This window comes from Siphateles boraxobius, unplaced genomic scaffold, assembly GCF_051911475.1.
Source record: "Siphateles boraxobius isolate OS27281-9 unplaced genomic scaffold, OSU_SipBor_1 224, whole genome shotgun sequence".
NCBI classification, from domain to species: domain Eukaryota; kingdom Metazoa; phylum Chordata; class Actinopteri; order Cypriniformes; family Leuciscidae; genus Siphateles; species Siphateles boraxobius.
In genome coordinates, this window is record NW_027508838.1 from 79,921 (window position 1) to 93,876 (window position 13,956).

Here is a 13,956-nt window from a genome sequence, read left to right on the forward strand (position 1 = left end):
TTACTTAACTTACCTGTTTATTAAAACGCAAGCGAGATCAGCATCTCTCTGCAGTGCGAGCTTGTCACGAAGCTTTCGCCATCTTTCAAAGGCTTCTCCAAGGTTTACACGTCTCTTGCTTCTTCTATGGTCCCAAAATCTTCTCGGGTCATTTTTTTCACCCGTACGTTTGCGCTTTGTTGAGCTGGCAGAACGTACAGCCAAAGAGTAGTCATGATCCATTATCATACAGACTTTTCTTCTTCTTCTTCTTCTTCTTCTTCTTCTTCTTGTTTTTATGGCGGTTGGCAAATAACGTCTGGTTGCATTACCGCCACCTTCTGAAATGGAGTGTAGGTCTGGATAAATTATTTCCCTACACTTAAATTATCTTTATTAAACCTGTTCTTCTAAAAAAGGAAAATAAAAGCCCAAAATAAAAATCTCCCGAATTCCTTAGCAAAATATATCTTACTTTCAAAGGTATCTCTTCATCTTCTAGCTGCTGAATTAACTGTTGTCTCTCATTACTATATCTAGTACATTCTTCAATAGCATGTTCTATGGTATCCTGTGTGTTACATACACTACACCTCCCATCAGCATGTTTTTCCATTAAAAATAATGTACTGTTTAAGCCTGTATGCCCAAGTCTCATTCTTGAAATGATGTTCTCCTCCTGTGTATTTCTGCAAGTACTTCTACTCACCCCCACTCTTTTTTGGATATTATATAGTCTCCTACCAGTCTGACCATTATCCCACAACACTTGCCACTTCTCCTTTATCTTTCTTTTAATGATTGATTTCACCTCTTCTTTACTATATTTAATGCTTAAACTTATATACTCCATTTCTGTTGCCTTTTTTGCATACTTATCAGCCAACTCATTCCCTATTACTCCTTTGTGGGCAGGAACCCATACAAGTCCAACATTGACTCCAGTTTTAATTAATGTACTAGCCATTTGGACAATTTCTACAACAATGTCTTGTCTAGATTGTGAATTTATGTTCTGAATACTCATCAGAGCTGACGCTGAGTCTGAAGCAACTACTAAACTTCTTGGCTTGTTACTCACAGCCCAAGAGAGTGCCATTAAAATAGCAATTAGTTCTGCTGTATAAACTGCTAAATTATCATTAATTCTTTTTTGTGTTGCTACTTTTAATTTTGGAATAACAAAAGCCACCCCCACTCTCCCATCCCTTTTGGACCCATCTGTGTACATTATAATCCTATCCCCATATCTTTCAACTAAATACCCCTGCACCATATTACTATCTATATCCCCATTCTTAGTTTCCTCCAAAAGACTGAGGTCAACTGAAAGATCTTCAAGAGTCCATAAAGGAACTCTTGAAAATACTACTGTGGGACTTATATCCAACAAGGCTATTTCCATCTCATTTATTTTCTGTCCAATAGTCCATCCAAAACTACTTTTTCTACCATTCTGTCTCTCTTGACACTCTACCAATGTAGATTGACTCAAATGGTCTTCCCTATGACCTTTAAGGTTTGCCCAAAAAACCAGGCTAAGCTGGTCTCTTCTGAGATCTAAAGGCAACTCCCCCATCTCTACTTGGATGGCTGCCACTGGAGTTGTCTTCATGGCTCCACAACATAATCTTAAACCTCGACTCTGCACTCTGTCTAGTTTATTTAAAGCTGTCTTAGCAGCAGACCCATATACAACACACCCATAATCAAAAACTGATCTAATCAGTCCAGTATATATTGTATGCATAGCACTCCTAGTTGCACCCCATTCCACCCCATGCAAACACCTCATTACATTCAATACCTTTTTACACTTTTCTTCCATCTTCTGAATATGAACTGCCCATGTTAATCTTTTGTCAAACCATATACCTAGATATTTAAAGCTCTCTACTCTTTCCAATTCCTTACCTGATATTTGAATCTGTAACTCCTGACTTATTTTCTTCCTTGTGAAGAAAATGACCTTAGTTTTTTCCACAGATATCCTAAATCCCCATTCAATTGTCCATGTGTGTACTGTATCCACTGCTTGTTGTATCTTATTTACAATGTGATTGATATTTCTTCCCCTTTTCCACATTGCTCCATCATCTGCAAATAAAGCTACACCAATAGACCTTTCTACATTTATAAATATCTCATTTATCATTACTGAAAAAAATAATGGGCTAATAATACTCCCTTGAGGAGTACCATTGTCTACCTCATACACTTCACTCAAAACCCCATTTACTTTAACTCTAATTTTCCTCCCAGATAAAAAGGATTTTACCCACACTAACACTCTCCCCTTTACTCCCAACTGATATAATTTGATAAGAAGCCCCTCCTTCCACATCATGTCGTATGCTTTCTCTATATCAAAAAATAAAGCTAAAACTGTTTCTTTGTTTACCTGAGCTTTTCTGATGTCATCTTCAAGTAACACAGTTGGGTCCATAGTCCCCCTACCTTTCCTAAAACCACTCTGGTAATTCCTCAATGCATTTTTAGTTTCTAAATAGAATGCTAATCTATCATTTACCATTCGTTCCATGGTCTTACCCAACTGAGATGTCAGTGCAATAGGCCTATAACTACTAGGCAATTTAGCGTCTTTACCAGGTTTCCTAATAGGAATAATAATTGACTCCTTCCAAGTGCAAGGGATTACCCCTTCTACCCATATTTTATTAAAAAGAGCCAATATTACTTCCTTACTTTTATCAGTTAGATTTCCTATCATTGCATAGCAAATCTTGTCATTCCCTGGTGTAGATTTCCCCACCTTCTTCAAAGCACAATTCAGTTCCTTCATTGTAAATAGAACCTCCATCACACCACCTTCCTCCTTATCATTACCCAACTCAGCACTATATCTTAATTTAGTAGCTTCTCTTCCTTCCCTTTCTATCTGATCTAAATTTGCTTCACTATGTACCTTTACTAATGTCTTTGCTATAACTTCAGCCTTGTCCCTGCTATTAGTAATAATCCTATTATCATCTAACATTATTGGATATTCATATTCTCTCCCATTACCCCTCATTTTCTTTATCATACCCCACACTTGTTGTATTGGTGTAGTTCTACCAATAGATTCACAAAACTTTTCCCAGTATATTTTTTTTGCCTTCCTTATTGTCTGTCTCACTATTGCTTGCAATCTTTTATATTCAATCATTTTCTGAAAGTTGTGTGATCTTTTCAAAATTCTAAAAGCTCTATTTCTATGCTTTATACTCTCACTGCAATCCTTAGTCCACCAAGGAACAATTTTGATGACATTTTTATTCTTTGTTTTAGGTACAGCTACTTCTGCTGCTTCTATTACACTGCTGCTGATTTCCCTACATAAATTCTCAACACTTTGATCCTTATTTACACCTACCAATCTGTATTCACTCAACTCTCTAAATGTGTCCCAATCAGCTCTTTCTAACATCCACCTACCTTCCCTCATTACACTCTCTCTTATCACCTCCACTCCTACCTTAATTGTAATTAAAAAATGATCACTGCCTATATTACTTTCCCTCAATACTTCCCAGCTACATTTATCAGCTACTGTCTTTGTAACCAAAGTCAGATCTATTGCAGATTCATATCCCCTAGCTATATCTATTCTCGTACCTGATCCATCATTCAAGCATACTAGCCCCTTCACACCCAAATATTCCTCAATAACTTTTCCATTAGAATCATCCCTATCCCCCCAAAGAGTACTATGCGCATTAAAATCACCACACCAAATACCTTTACCATTTAAGTTATCCCACATTTCATCCAGATTCTCATCTTCTAGTTGTCTGCATGGATTGTAAAAATTAATGATACCCATACTACCACTATCTGTCCATATTTCTATTACAATATATTCTAAATCCACACCCTTCTTAACCTCTCTAAACTGCATCCCTCTTTTAACAAATGTTGCACACCCTCCACCACTTCCCTCCACTCTATCCCTTCTTATACTTATGTACCCCTTTATAACAAAATCTAATGACTGTTTAAGCCATGTCTCCTGAATGCAAATTACATCTGGTTTAACCTCTAAATTATTAATAAAACCTTTTAACTCCTGCCCATTTGCTATAAGACTTCTTGCATTCCACTGTAAAATCAATAAGTTCTTAGAGGTGTTAATGATGGATCATTTGTTTCACCCTGCATAAGATCAGCTTGTATTTTTTCCCATGATAAATTATCTACATTCAAGAACTTTGCAGCAGCTTTAACAATTATTTTTATTTTCTCAGTTCTCGTTTTAGCTTGATCAGAACAATTAACCACGTACGCAATGAACAGTATCAATTTCTCTGAGCTTAACACATCCTCCTTTGGCCTTCTGCATTCAGCACCACCTTGTGTTGCATTTATCTCCTGTGTCTCTTTCCTTTCCATATTGACGACCTTTACCGCCTCAGCATATGTAATTTTTTTTGTTGTCCGTATCTGTTGTACCACCACTGCCCTTTTGCTTACAGGACATCCCCCATACGCAGCCGTATGATCCCCACCACAGTTACAACATCTCCTCTCAACCCCCTCTCCACATTTCCCATATTCATGCTCTCCTCCGCACTTCCCACATCTTAATTTCCCTTTGCATACATTTGCTATATGACCAAACCTTTGGCATTTATAGCATCGAGTTGGTGGAGGGATGTACTCCCGCACCCTGAAACTCAAATAGCCCACCATCACTTTATCTGGCAACACTTGCTCCTTGAACTCCAAAAGTACTGTAGTGCTATCTACTTTCTCTCCATTACGGTTTGCTTTAAGTCTTTTTATGTCCACTACAGTTCCTCCCTTAATGTTCTTTTTAAGATCGTCCAATTTTTCCCCAATCGGTATACCTGTGATCACTCCCTTTGTTCTTATACCTACAAACCTTCGTACTTAACTCACTTCTTTCTTACACACCGACTGTAATCTCTCAGCCTTCTCTCTTTGCTCAATGTTCCTGCATTTAATTAGTAATCTGCCATCTCGTAACACTTTTGCCATTTCTATGTCTCCTACTACCTTTTTCAATCCACTCGTCAATGTAAACAAACCAATTTCGTTTATATCATGCCCCTCTTTAAATTTAACGATTACTTTCAAATCATCTTCCTGACTTACCTTCCTTCTCACATCTCTACCTACTTCATCAGATACATCTTCAATACTCCTCTTCGATGGTCCTTTCCCCATTCCCTCAGCCCCATTAGACCTAGTATAATTTCCTCCTCTCCCTCTACCGATTACATAACCTTGATTTTTCCAATCTTCTTGACCTTTTAACCAATCCCCACTCTCATCATCTTCCTCCATTATACTATCCAGACCCAGTCACAAATCAGATTATGCCAAACCGCCAAATAAAAATAAACAAAACAAACCAAAACAAACAACAAAAGAAAAAAGCAAAGAAAATATCTCTTGGAGATACAAACAAACCGCCACCGCCGTCTTCCGGAAACCGCCCGATCCACACCCATACAGACTTTTTTATAAGGGTGTTCCCCTTATACCGTCAGTGTTCCTCTTTGAGTTTGGCGGTTCCGCCGAGTTCCGCAGGAAGGAAGACGCAAACGCGGATATGACGTGATAGACGGGCGACATAACGGAAATAAAGACACGGTCCGTGTCTTCGAATTAAAATATTAATTTCTCTGAATTTAGAAGTTGATTGGAACTGTCGGGATAATGTAAATACACAACTTTAAAAAATATATATAACATAGATATAGTGATTTCTTATATTTTTAAAGCAAAAAAAATTACATATTGTGCCTTTAATAAAACCAGATTGTGTTTCACTTATAACTTCACTCTTAAAAAAAAGGGTTCCTCGGGGTTCTATATAGAACCCTGGGGTTCCGTACTTGGCCAATAGAACCCTTTACCGACAAAATGGTTCTATGTAGAACCCTTGGAGAGCAAAGAACCTTTTTTATTAAAATGGTTCTATAATTCATGTTTTATGACTGAAGTGTAAACTAAAGATTCACGTTTCACAATAATTATACACAACACATTCACAAAGCTTTTTGAGTCAAGAAGACCCATGATAATGACTGTAGTCAAAAACCAGAGTTAACAAAATGTTAATATCTAGTCAATGTATGATTTGAGATTTCTTTATGCACGTTTGTACATTAGCATGAAACTTATATTTCCTAATACATTATAGTTTGCCTTTTTGACCAATCATTTTGTAATAAAACATTATAGGAAACACTTTAAAAAATAAAGAAAACACTTTGTTAGTTTATTATGTGTATCATATAGTGATGGTTTTAATCTATCGAAGGGAACATTAAAAATATTAATCGTAAAAATGCCCTCTGGTGGCGTATATGCGTTGCATCATCCTTGAATTCCTATTGGTGGATTGGCGAAGATGAACCTACAAGTGACAGTTAATTTTTCAAACTGTGGAGTCTAGGGATGGGCGATACCAGTTATTTTCTTTTCGATCCGATACCAAGTACTTTCAAGACAAGTATCGCCGATACCGATACCGATACCGATACTTCTATGAAATATTTTTATGTAAGTGATTTTATAGAGTATTTTGATAGCAACATTATTAATAATAAATAAAATGGACATGAAAACGTTTTGCTTATGTTTATTAACAAACACTGAACACTTTTACCACATTTCTTCCCTTTATAGGTTTTTGAGATGAAACAAGTTGACATTAACATTTTCCTCTTGAGCCTGTTTTTTCTATGACTGATAAACTCTACGGCTTAAAAATAAAATAAAATAAACCCCTGATAAAAGACTGGAATGCACTGAAAATCAAACCAGGGATGACTGTTAGGCTGAGAACACTTCAAATTATTTAAATGTCAAACTTGAACCTGAACTTCAGGCAGAATTTTAAGTTGGAATCTTCATATGTGCATGTACTGATATACACAGCCAGCATATGTAAACCATTAAATGATTTAGAACTGATTTAAAGGTTTTTGTTAAGGAACAAGAGAATGTTGACATTTTTCCCCTTTAGTCTGTTTCTTCTTTGACTGATCAACTCCCCTGCTTTGGAAAAAATTCTCTCAGAAGGGACAGATGATGCAGTGACCCCAAGATATTTTTTTGCTAGTTTGCTGAGAGCTGGGAAGGTTTGTTCGTGATTTCTCCACCAAACTAATGGGTCTTGGTTACGGGGAAGTACTTTTTCCTCTGCATAGCGACGCATTTCAATTATGGAATCGCTGCTTCCTGATTGTTGTTGTTGTGCTGATAGAACCTGTGAGTCAAAATCCCCCCATATGCCTCCTTTAGCTGTAGATGATGCAGTACATGGGGTCATTGGAGGAGTCTCTGATGATGCAGAGTTTGCTCTAGGTACTGACACAGACCTTAGGGTAGATGTTGAGGTAGCTTGTGGTGCAGCCGCCAAGTGGACATCCCGCATTTCAGATAGGAGTCGCTTTTTTACAGCTTCTACATGATCCTTGTCACGAAATGCCAGGTGCTTAAACCTTATGTCAAGAAAGGTGCTGGCACCAAGACTGTGTATGGTTTCAATTCCACGGAATCTCCGCTGACATTGCTGTGCCAGTTCTGTGGCAAAAGAGCTTCCTTGACGCTCAGTGGCAGCAGATGCTCTAAGCAGCAGTGATACTAGGGGAATGACCTTTGAGACAGAAGTGTATTTTTCTGCTGATACTTCACGTGTTGCCTCCTCAAAAGGTTTCAGGGCCTCAATGGTTAGGTGGATAACAGACCGCTCTTCAGTTGTAAAGCACAGGTCACTCTTTCCAAGTAAACAGAGGGCTGTGGTAACTGGATCTATTTGTTCATGTAGCCTCTCCAACATGTAGAAAGCTGAATTCCACCTGGTTTCAACTGAAATTATCAGTTTATGTTCTGCCACTTTCAGTTGATTTTGTATCTGTTTAAGCTTCTCTGTGGCTTTTGTGCTGTGGTGGAAAAAGGATACAATGCTTCTGCATTTTTCCAGCAGATGAACGGTCTCCGGAGATGCCTTTATTGCATCTTTGACCACCAAGTTTAATGTGTGGGCAAAACATGGATAATGCATCCACCCAGCCTTATGCACTGCAGCAACCATATTTGCACCGTTGTCTGTGACAACTGCAAGCACCTTTTGAGTTATGCCCCATTCTTCAGCTATTCTTTTCAGCTCTGCACTAATATTGTCAGCTGTGTGCTGTACACTGAAATGGCAGGTTTCTAGCACAAAATTCTCCATTTGCCAGTTGTCAATAAAATGACAGGTCACAGTTAAATATGCCTCTGTGGACCTTGAGGTCCACATATCTGTTGTGAGAATGACATGGTTTGCATGTTGTAATGTTGTCATTACGTTGGCTTTACATTCACCATACATATTGTTAATTGTACACTCCATCAGCTTTTTCCGGGAAGGGATTTGGTAACGTGGATCAAGAATCTTGACAAGAGCAATAAATCCCCTGTCTTCTACAAGTGAGATTGGCTGGAGGTCCCTTGCAATCATCTCTCCTATCCCTCTTGTAATTTCTGATGCTCTCTGCGAGTCATCTATAAAATATAATACAGAAATTATGTTCTTAAAGCTGTGTTACAGGCATTAAGAATTTATAATGATAGTAAATCTCTCCCGTATTACTGGACATTTAAACTGTCATTTGTTTAATAAACATTTTTTAAATGATAAATATATAAATGATTTAATTAAGAATATCCACCAGATAGCCTATCAGATAACAGAAATAGATATAGCTAATGAAAAATGTTTAAAGCAAAATATCCAGTTTAATATTCTGCTCCACATAAAATACTGTAATTAATATCTTCATATCTGAAACAGTATATATTGTACAAAGTAGCCTATAGCTATAAATAACTTGACTTTTTGTATTCAAATAATCTAACCACCACTTGATACCTGGATAACGTTGACCTCTCTGAAACCATTCTGCTAATGCACTCTGCCTCGAGCCAGAAGATGGGGGTCGTGTCTGTGTTACCTCCTCTGCTCGCTTCAGCTGCACTTCGTCGTGCTCTGTAGGGTGTTTTGCTTTAAGATGTTTTGTCAAATTTGTGGTATTGCCACAGTGGCGTATGTTTTTTTTACAAATGTCACACGAGGCTTCAGTGAAATAACTCCAAATTACGCTTCTTTTTCTTTCACTCATCGCAGTCATGCACTCGAACACCTTTTTAAACCTGTCTGCGGGACTCTGCGCTGACTGAGTGTGCTGATGTGCTCCTGCTGGACTGGTAGTGAGAGTGAGAGTGTGCGCGCGCGGTGATACAGCGGAAGGAGACGTAACGTGAGCGAACGCGGTGATACAGCGGAAGAAGATATAGTTCCCATTGACGTTATGCTTTAAGTGTATTTATATACAATAGGGTGTACTACTAATTTTAAAAATTAAAAAAAATAAACGTAATAAAAAAATAAACAAACAGATAGTATCGATACTTGTTTTTGAGGATCGATCCTTTTGATACAAAAGCAGTATCGAAAATATCGATACTTAAGGATCGATCCGCCCATCCCTACTGTGAGGCTTTGTGACGCCGTATCGCTCTCTAAACTGATCCGGGCTCAGTCTGAGGGCCTGCTCCACCTCTCCCACTACATCAACAAAAGTACTGTCACTCTTAGTGTGTGTGTGTGTGTGTGTAGAGCTGAACTGTGTGACTTACAAGGAATGTTGGTTGCTCCTGGAATAAATCCTGCTTCCAGCTCATCCGGTTCACGAACATCGACGAGCTGGACGCTTCGAGTGGACATCATGAGCTTCAGCTGCTCGTACGTCACCACACCATCTGAAACACACGACGGGTGAGTATCGACAATCTGCTGCTGAGAATTCATATTTACATTTACATTTATTCATTTAGCTGACGCTTTTATCCAAAGCGACTTACAATTGCTATATGTCAGAGGTCGCACGCCTCTGGAGCAACTAGGGGTTAAGTCTCTTGCTCAGGGACAGATCGGTGTCTCACAGTGGATTCGAACCCAGGTCTCTCACACCAAAGGCATGTGTCTTATCCACTGCGCCATCACCACCCCTATGTGATCTATTGTATATGATACAGTCATTACACACATCACTGGATATCTGATATTTTGGTTATGGATAACTCCAGATATATGAACTACAGCAGCTCCAAAGAAGGTTCAAGTGACGTGCCAAAACTATATCTATTGCTTTATTTCAAACATAATTTTTTTTGGGGGATTGTAAGATTATAGGTTTTTTTATTTTATTTGAAAGAAGCCTCTTCTGCTCACCAAACCTGCATTTATTTGATCAAAAACACTGTAAAAACAGCAATATGAAATACTATTGCAATATATTTTCAATTTAATTTATTCCTGTGATCAAAGCTGAATTTTCAGCATCATTAGGCCTACTCCAGTCTTCAGAGTCACATGATCCTTCAGAAATCATTCTAATATGATGACTTGCTGCTCAAGAAACATTTCTGATTATTATTATTATCAGTGTTAAAAACAGTTGTGCTGCTTGATATGTTTCGGGAAACTGAATTAATTCATTGATGAATATAAAGTTACAAAGAACAGCATTTATTTGAAATGGAAATCTTTTAAACATTATAAATCTCTTTGTCACTTTTGATCAATTTAATGCTTTCTTAAAGGTATTAATTTCTTTAAAAATGATTAAAACAAAATCTCTTGCTGAACCCGAAGCTTTTAAAAGGCAGTGTTTTATCTAAATACTTTATGGGAGCACTTTATTTAGGTCCTAAACTTGATTCTATGATGGTTGTCATTCAGGCCATCGTGGGTGTAAATGTCAAATAATTCCTAGAAAAATGTAAATTCAGCTAATTTAAACCATTAAAGGGTAACTAAACCCTAAACCAACTTTTTTTTAGTTAATGATCTGTAAGAATGGGGCTTTATTAGTGCTGTTCATTGATTTGAGTAACTTTTTTGACATTTGGGTATAAAGTGTTTTAATTCTACAATATATGGTGTAAAAACGTCTGAGTGCTGCCCTCTTCAGGTTGAACGGTGGCTACTGCAGTTGAATTTTCCTATTGGATGTTTGGGGTGGTTCGTGACGTTAGCAGGCTCCAGCTCACCACACCCTTGGCAGTATAAAACCATCTTGTTTCGTCAAAACCACTGTAGCGAGTCAGGAGTTGGAATTGCGAGTATTGAAAATGATCAGGATAGAGTATTTTAGCATCTATTTAGCATAGCATTTATAGTTATTTAGGCTCTGCCCACTTTTCCAGCATTTTTCAAATATTGCCAGTGGGTGGAGTCAGGCTCTGACCACGGGGTTTAGTTACCCTTTAAAGAGAAAGGATATGTATATGGCAATGCTAGTAAAATGGTTGGGCCATCTATATAAATGTTCATTTTAAAATTTAGTTTGTTTACTTTATATTAGGGCTAGGCGATAAAACGATAACGATAATGTTACGACCCTATGGGTTGCATTTTGTTATTTCTCTGTTTGCTTGTCTAGGAACATCATCTGATTGGTTCCTACAGGATGATTGGAACACCATCTGATTGGTTTCTGCATGGTGATTGATCCTCTATCCTGATTGGTGCAGAGTGTTTTAAAAGACACATCATCATTTCCTAGAGAGGCAGATTGGGTTTTTGTGAGTATTTGAGTGTTAAGAGTATTTGAGTGTTAAGAGTATTTGAGTGTTAAGAGTATTTGAGTGTTAAGAGTATTTGAGTGTTAAGAGTATTTGAGTGTTAAGAGTATTTGAGTGTTAAGAGTATTTGAGACTGTGAGTACTGTTTGTTTGTTTGAATTGTGAACTGTCTTTTATCTAAATATCCCCATTGGTATATTTGACCCTTTGCCTGCTTACCGACACCGATTTGGACTGCCCTTTTCGGTTTTGTTTGCCTGATTGTAAATATATTGTACACATTGATTTTTGGGAAAGTAGGGAGCTTGACGCCATTCTTTTTTTTATTGTAAACTGTTTGAACTCTGTTAGGGAGTTAGCTTTACAGATTGTATATTCGTTTTCTTTTCTTTTGGGTTAGGGTTTAGTAAGGAGGTTAAAGACAAGGTTGTTTTGTTTGTTATTTTGGCTGGGTCAGCTCCTGAACCACAAGTCCCATATTAAGAAAATGAATAACTTTTTTTTGTTCCAAATCTTGTAATTCTCTGACTCTTTCATGTTGCGCCTCTTCCTCTAGACGGGGGTGTAACAGATGATTATCGCGATATCATTTTTCTCGATAAAACGATATCAAGAGTTCAATAAATGTTCGATAATGTTTATGCGCCAAAAGTGGAACTAAACTCATTTGAACCGCGCGCCACACGGACCATTTATCCGCTCGGCTCAAATTAGCAAAGAACACAAATGTCCAGTTTAAACCAGTTTAAAGGCAGATGAAACAGCGCTGACAGGAGAACAGGAGAAACACTGTGCGCAACGATAGTCAGAATCTGAATTGATACTAAATCCATTTACCATGGATTTACTGTAACGTTAGCCTAGTAATATTAACTGCACCATGAAGTGTGGGATATACATATTGAATTGTATTAGCCTATATTATTAATGTAGACAATGTATTAAATGACTAATGGAATATAATTACAGTATTTAATAATGTATTTACGCTACTGTTTTTCATACAAATACCATAGAAACCATAAAGTTACATTTTGCCATGATGTGAGGTGCTATAGGCTATGCCTGGTTTTATCTGTGGTTATCATGATCTATATGCATGATACTGGATGACCAATGGTTAATTTTAATAAAACTCAAACAGTCAGAATATTACATTTTACCAAATAAAAATGTGGTCGTTACATTTTTTTTAACAGATGTTACTGTTTTTGTTATTGAACATAAATTTAACAATAAGTAGTATTAGCTTGAGTTAGGATGCAGATTTACAGTCAACTCACTGTCAAATATGCGTTTCGAGACAAAACATGTAATATTAATATTGCAGCCTGCACTGCAAACTGTGGTGAAGATACGGGCCATCAAAGTCAGGCAACAAAAACCTGTTTCAAGACTTGAACAATATCCCCCATTAGCACATGTAGAAACTAAGAAATATATTGTTCTATTCAGATATTTATTATGTTAAGGAAAAATGACATGTTTGAATGTTCTACCTCAGATTTGTGAAATGTTCACCTGTTTGGCAAGTGTTTGTCATGCTATCTTCTGACAATAAAGAGTAGTTTAAAACCACAATTAACACTGGTTTCTACAACTTTCACTTAGGAGCAAAAATCTCCCTTTAAACTGGAAAGAAATAAAGATTTGACATTTATCCTGATATTTATCGACATCGACTGATATAAAAAAATTTTTTTTTTTTTTTTTGGCCAAATCACCCAGCCCTACTTTATATTTATTATATTTAAATCAATATTTTAGTGACTCTCCCTATAGTCTTCAAAGAGCCAATTCTTAAATTCCTTATTTTGCCTGTATGAGATGGTATGTACATTAAACTGTACAGAGTTATCAAAAAATGTGTGTAAACTCATGGGAATCTGGATTTCCACCCACAAGAAATGCTGATTCAGTGACTTGAATCCATTGAATTCATCAAACTAAACCAATATACTCACTGTGGGAAACAGCCTTAAAGGATTAGTTCACCTCAAAATAAATATTTCCAAATAATTTACTCACCCCAATGCCATCCAAGATATCCATGTCTTTCTTTAAGAGAAATTAAGTTTTGGAAAGTCTCCAAGCCATAAGCATCTGCTGATGATAATTGGAAAGTTTGACAGGAAGTTTACTAACTGAATAATTGCACATTAAAAGAAAATGTATACCTCCTAATTGAGAAAAGATATATCTTGGGATTATACTCCAAATAGAAGATTGATTGTGAAGGAAACGTTTAAGCCAATTAATTTTTAAGGTATTGTTAAGAGAATCAAAATCAATGAAATTTAAGCCACCTTTATTATAAGAATTCAAAATAACTGATTTTCTAATATAATGAGTTTTATTTTTCCAAAGAAA

General features: G+C 36.9%; 1 protein-coding gene across 1 annotated transcript; it reads right to left on the bottom strand.

The window, feature by feature from the left end:
* Positions 1-6,928: 6,928 nt before the first annotated feature.
* Positions 6,929-8,458, bottom strand: LOC143747531 (E3 SUMO-protein ligase ZBED1-like). Its single transcript, XM_077240325.1, has one exon. The coding sequence runs from the start codon at positions 8,456-8,458 to the stop codon at positions 6,929-6,931; it is 1,530 nt and encodes a 509-aa protein (XP_077096440.1).
* Positions 8,459-13,956: the final 5,498 nt, after the last annotated feature.

Coding starts and splice junctions, on each gene's coding strand:
- LOC143747531 (XM_077240325.1), bottom strand. CDS start 8,458: ATGATTGCAAGGGACCTCCAGCCAATCTCACTTGTAGAAGACAGGGGA.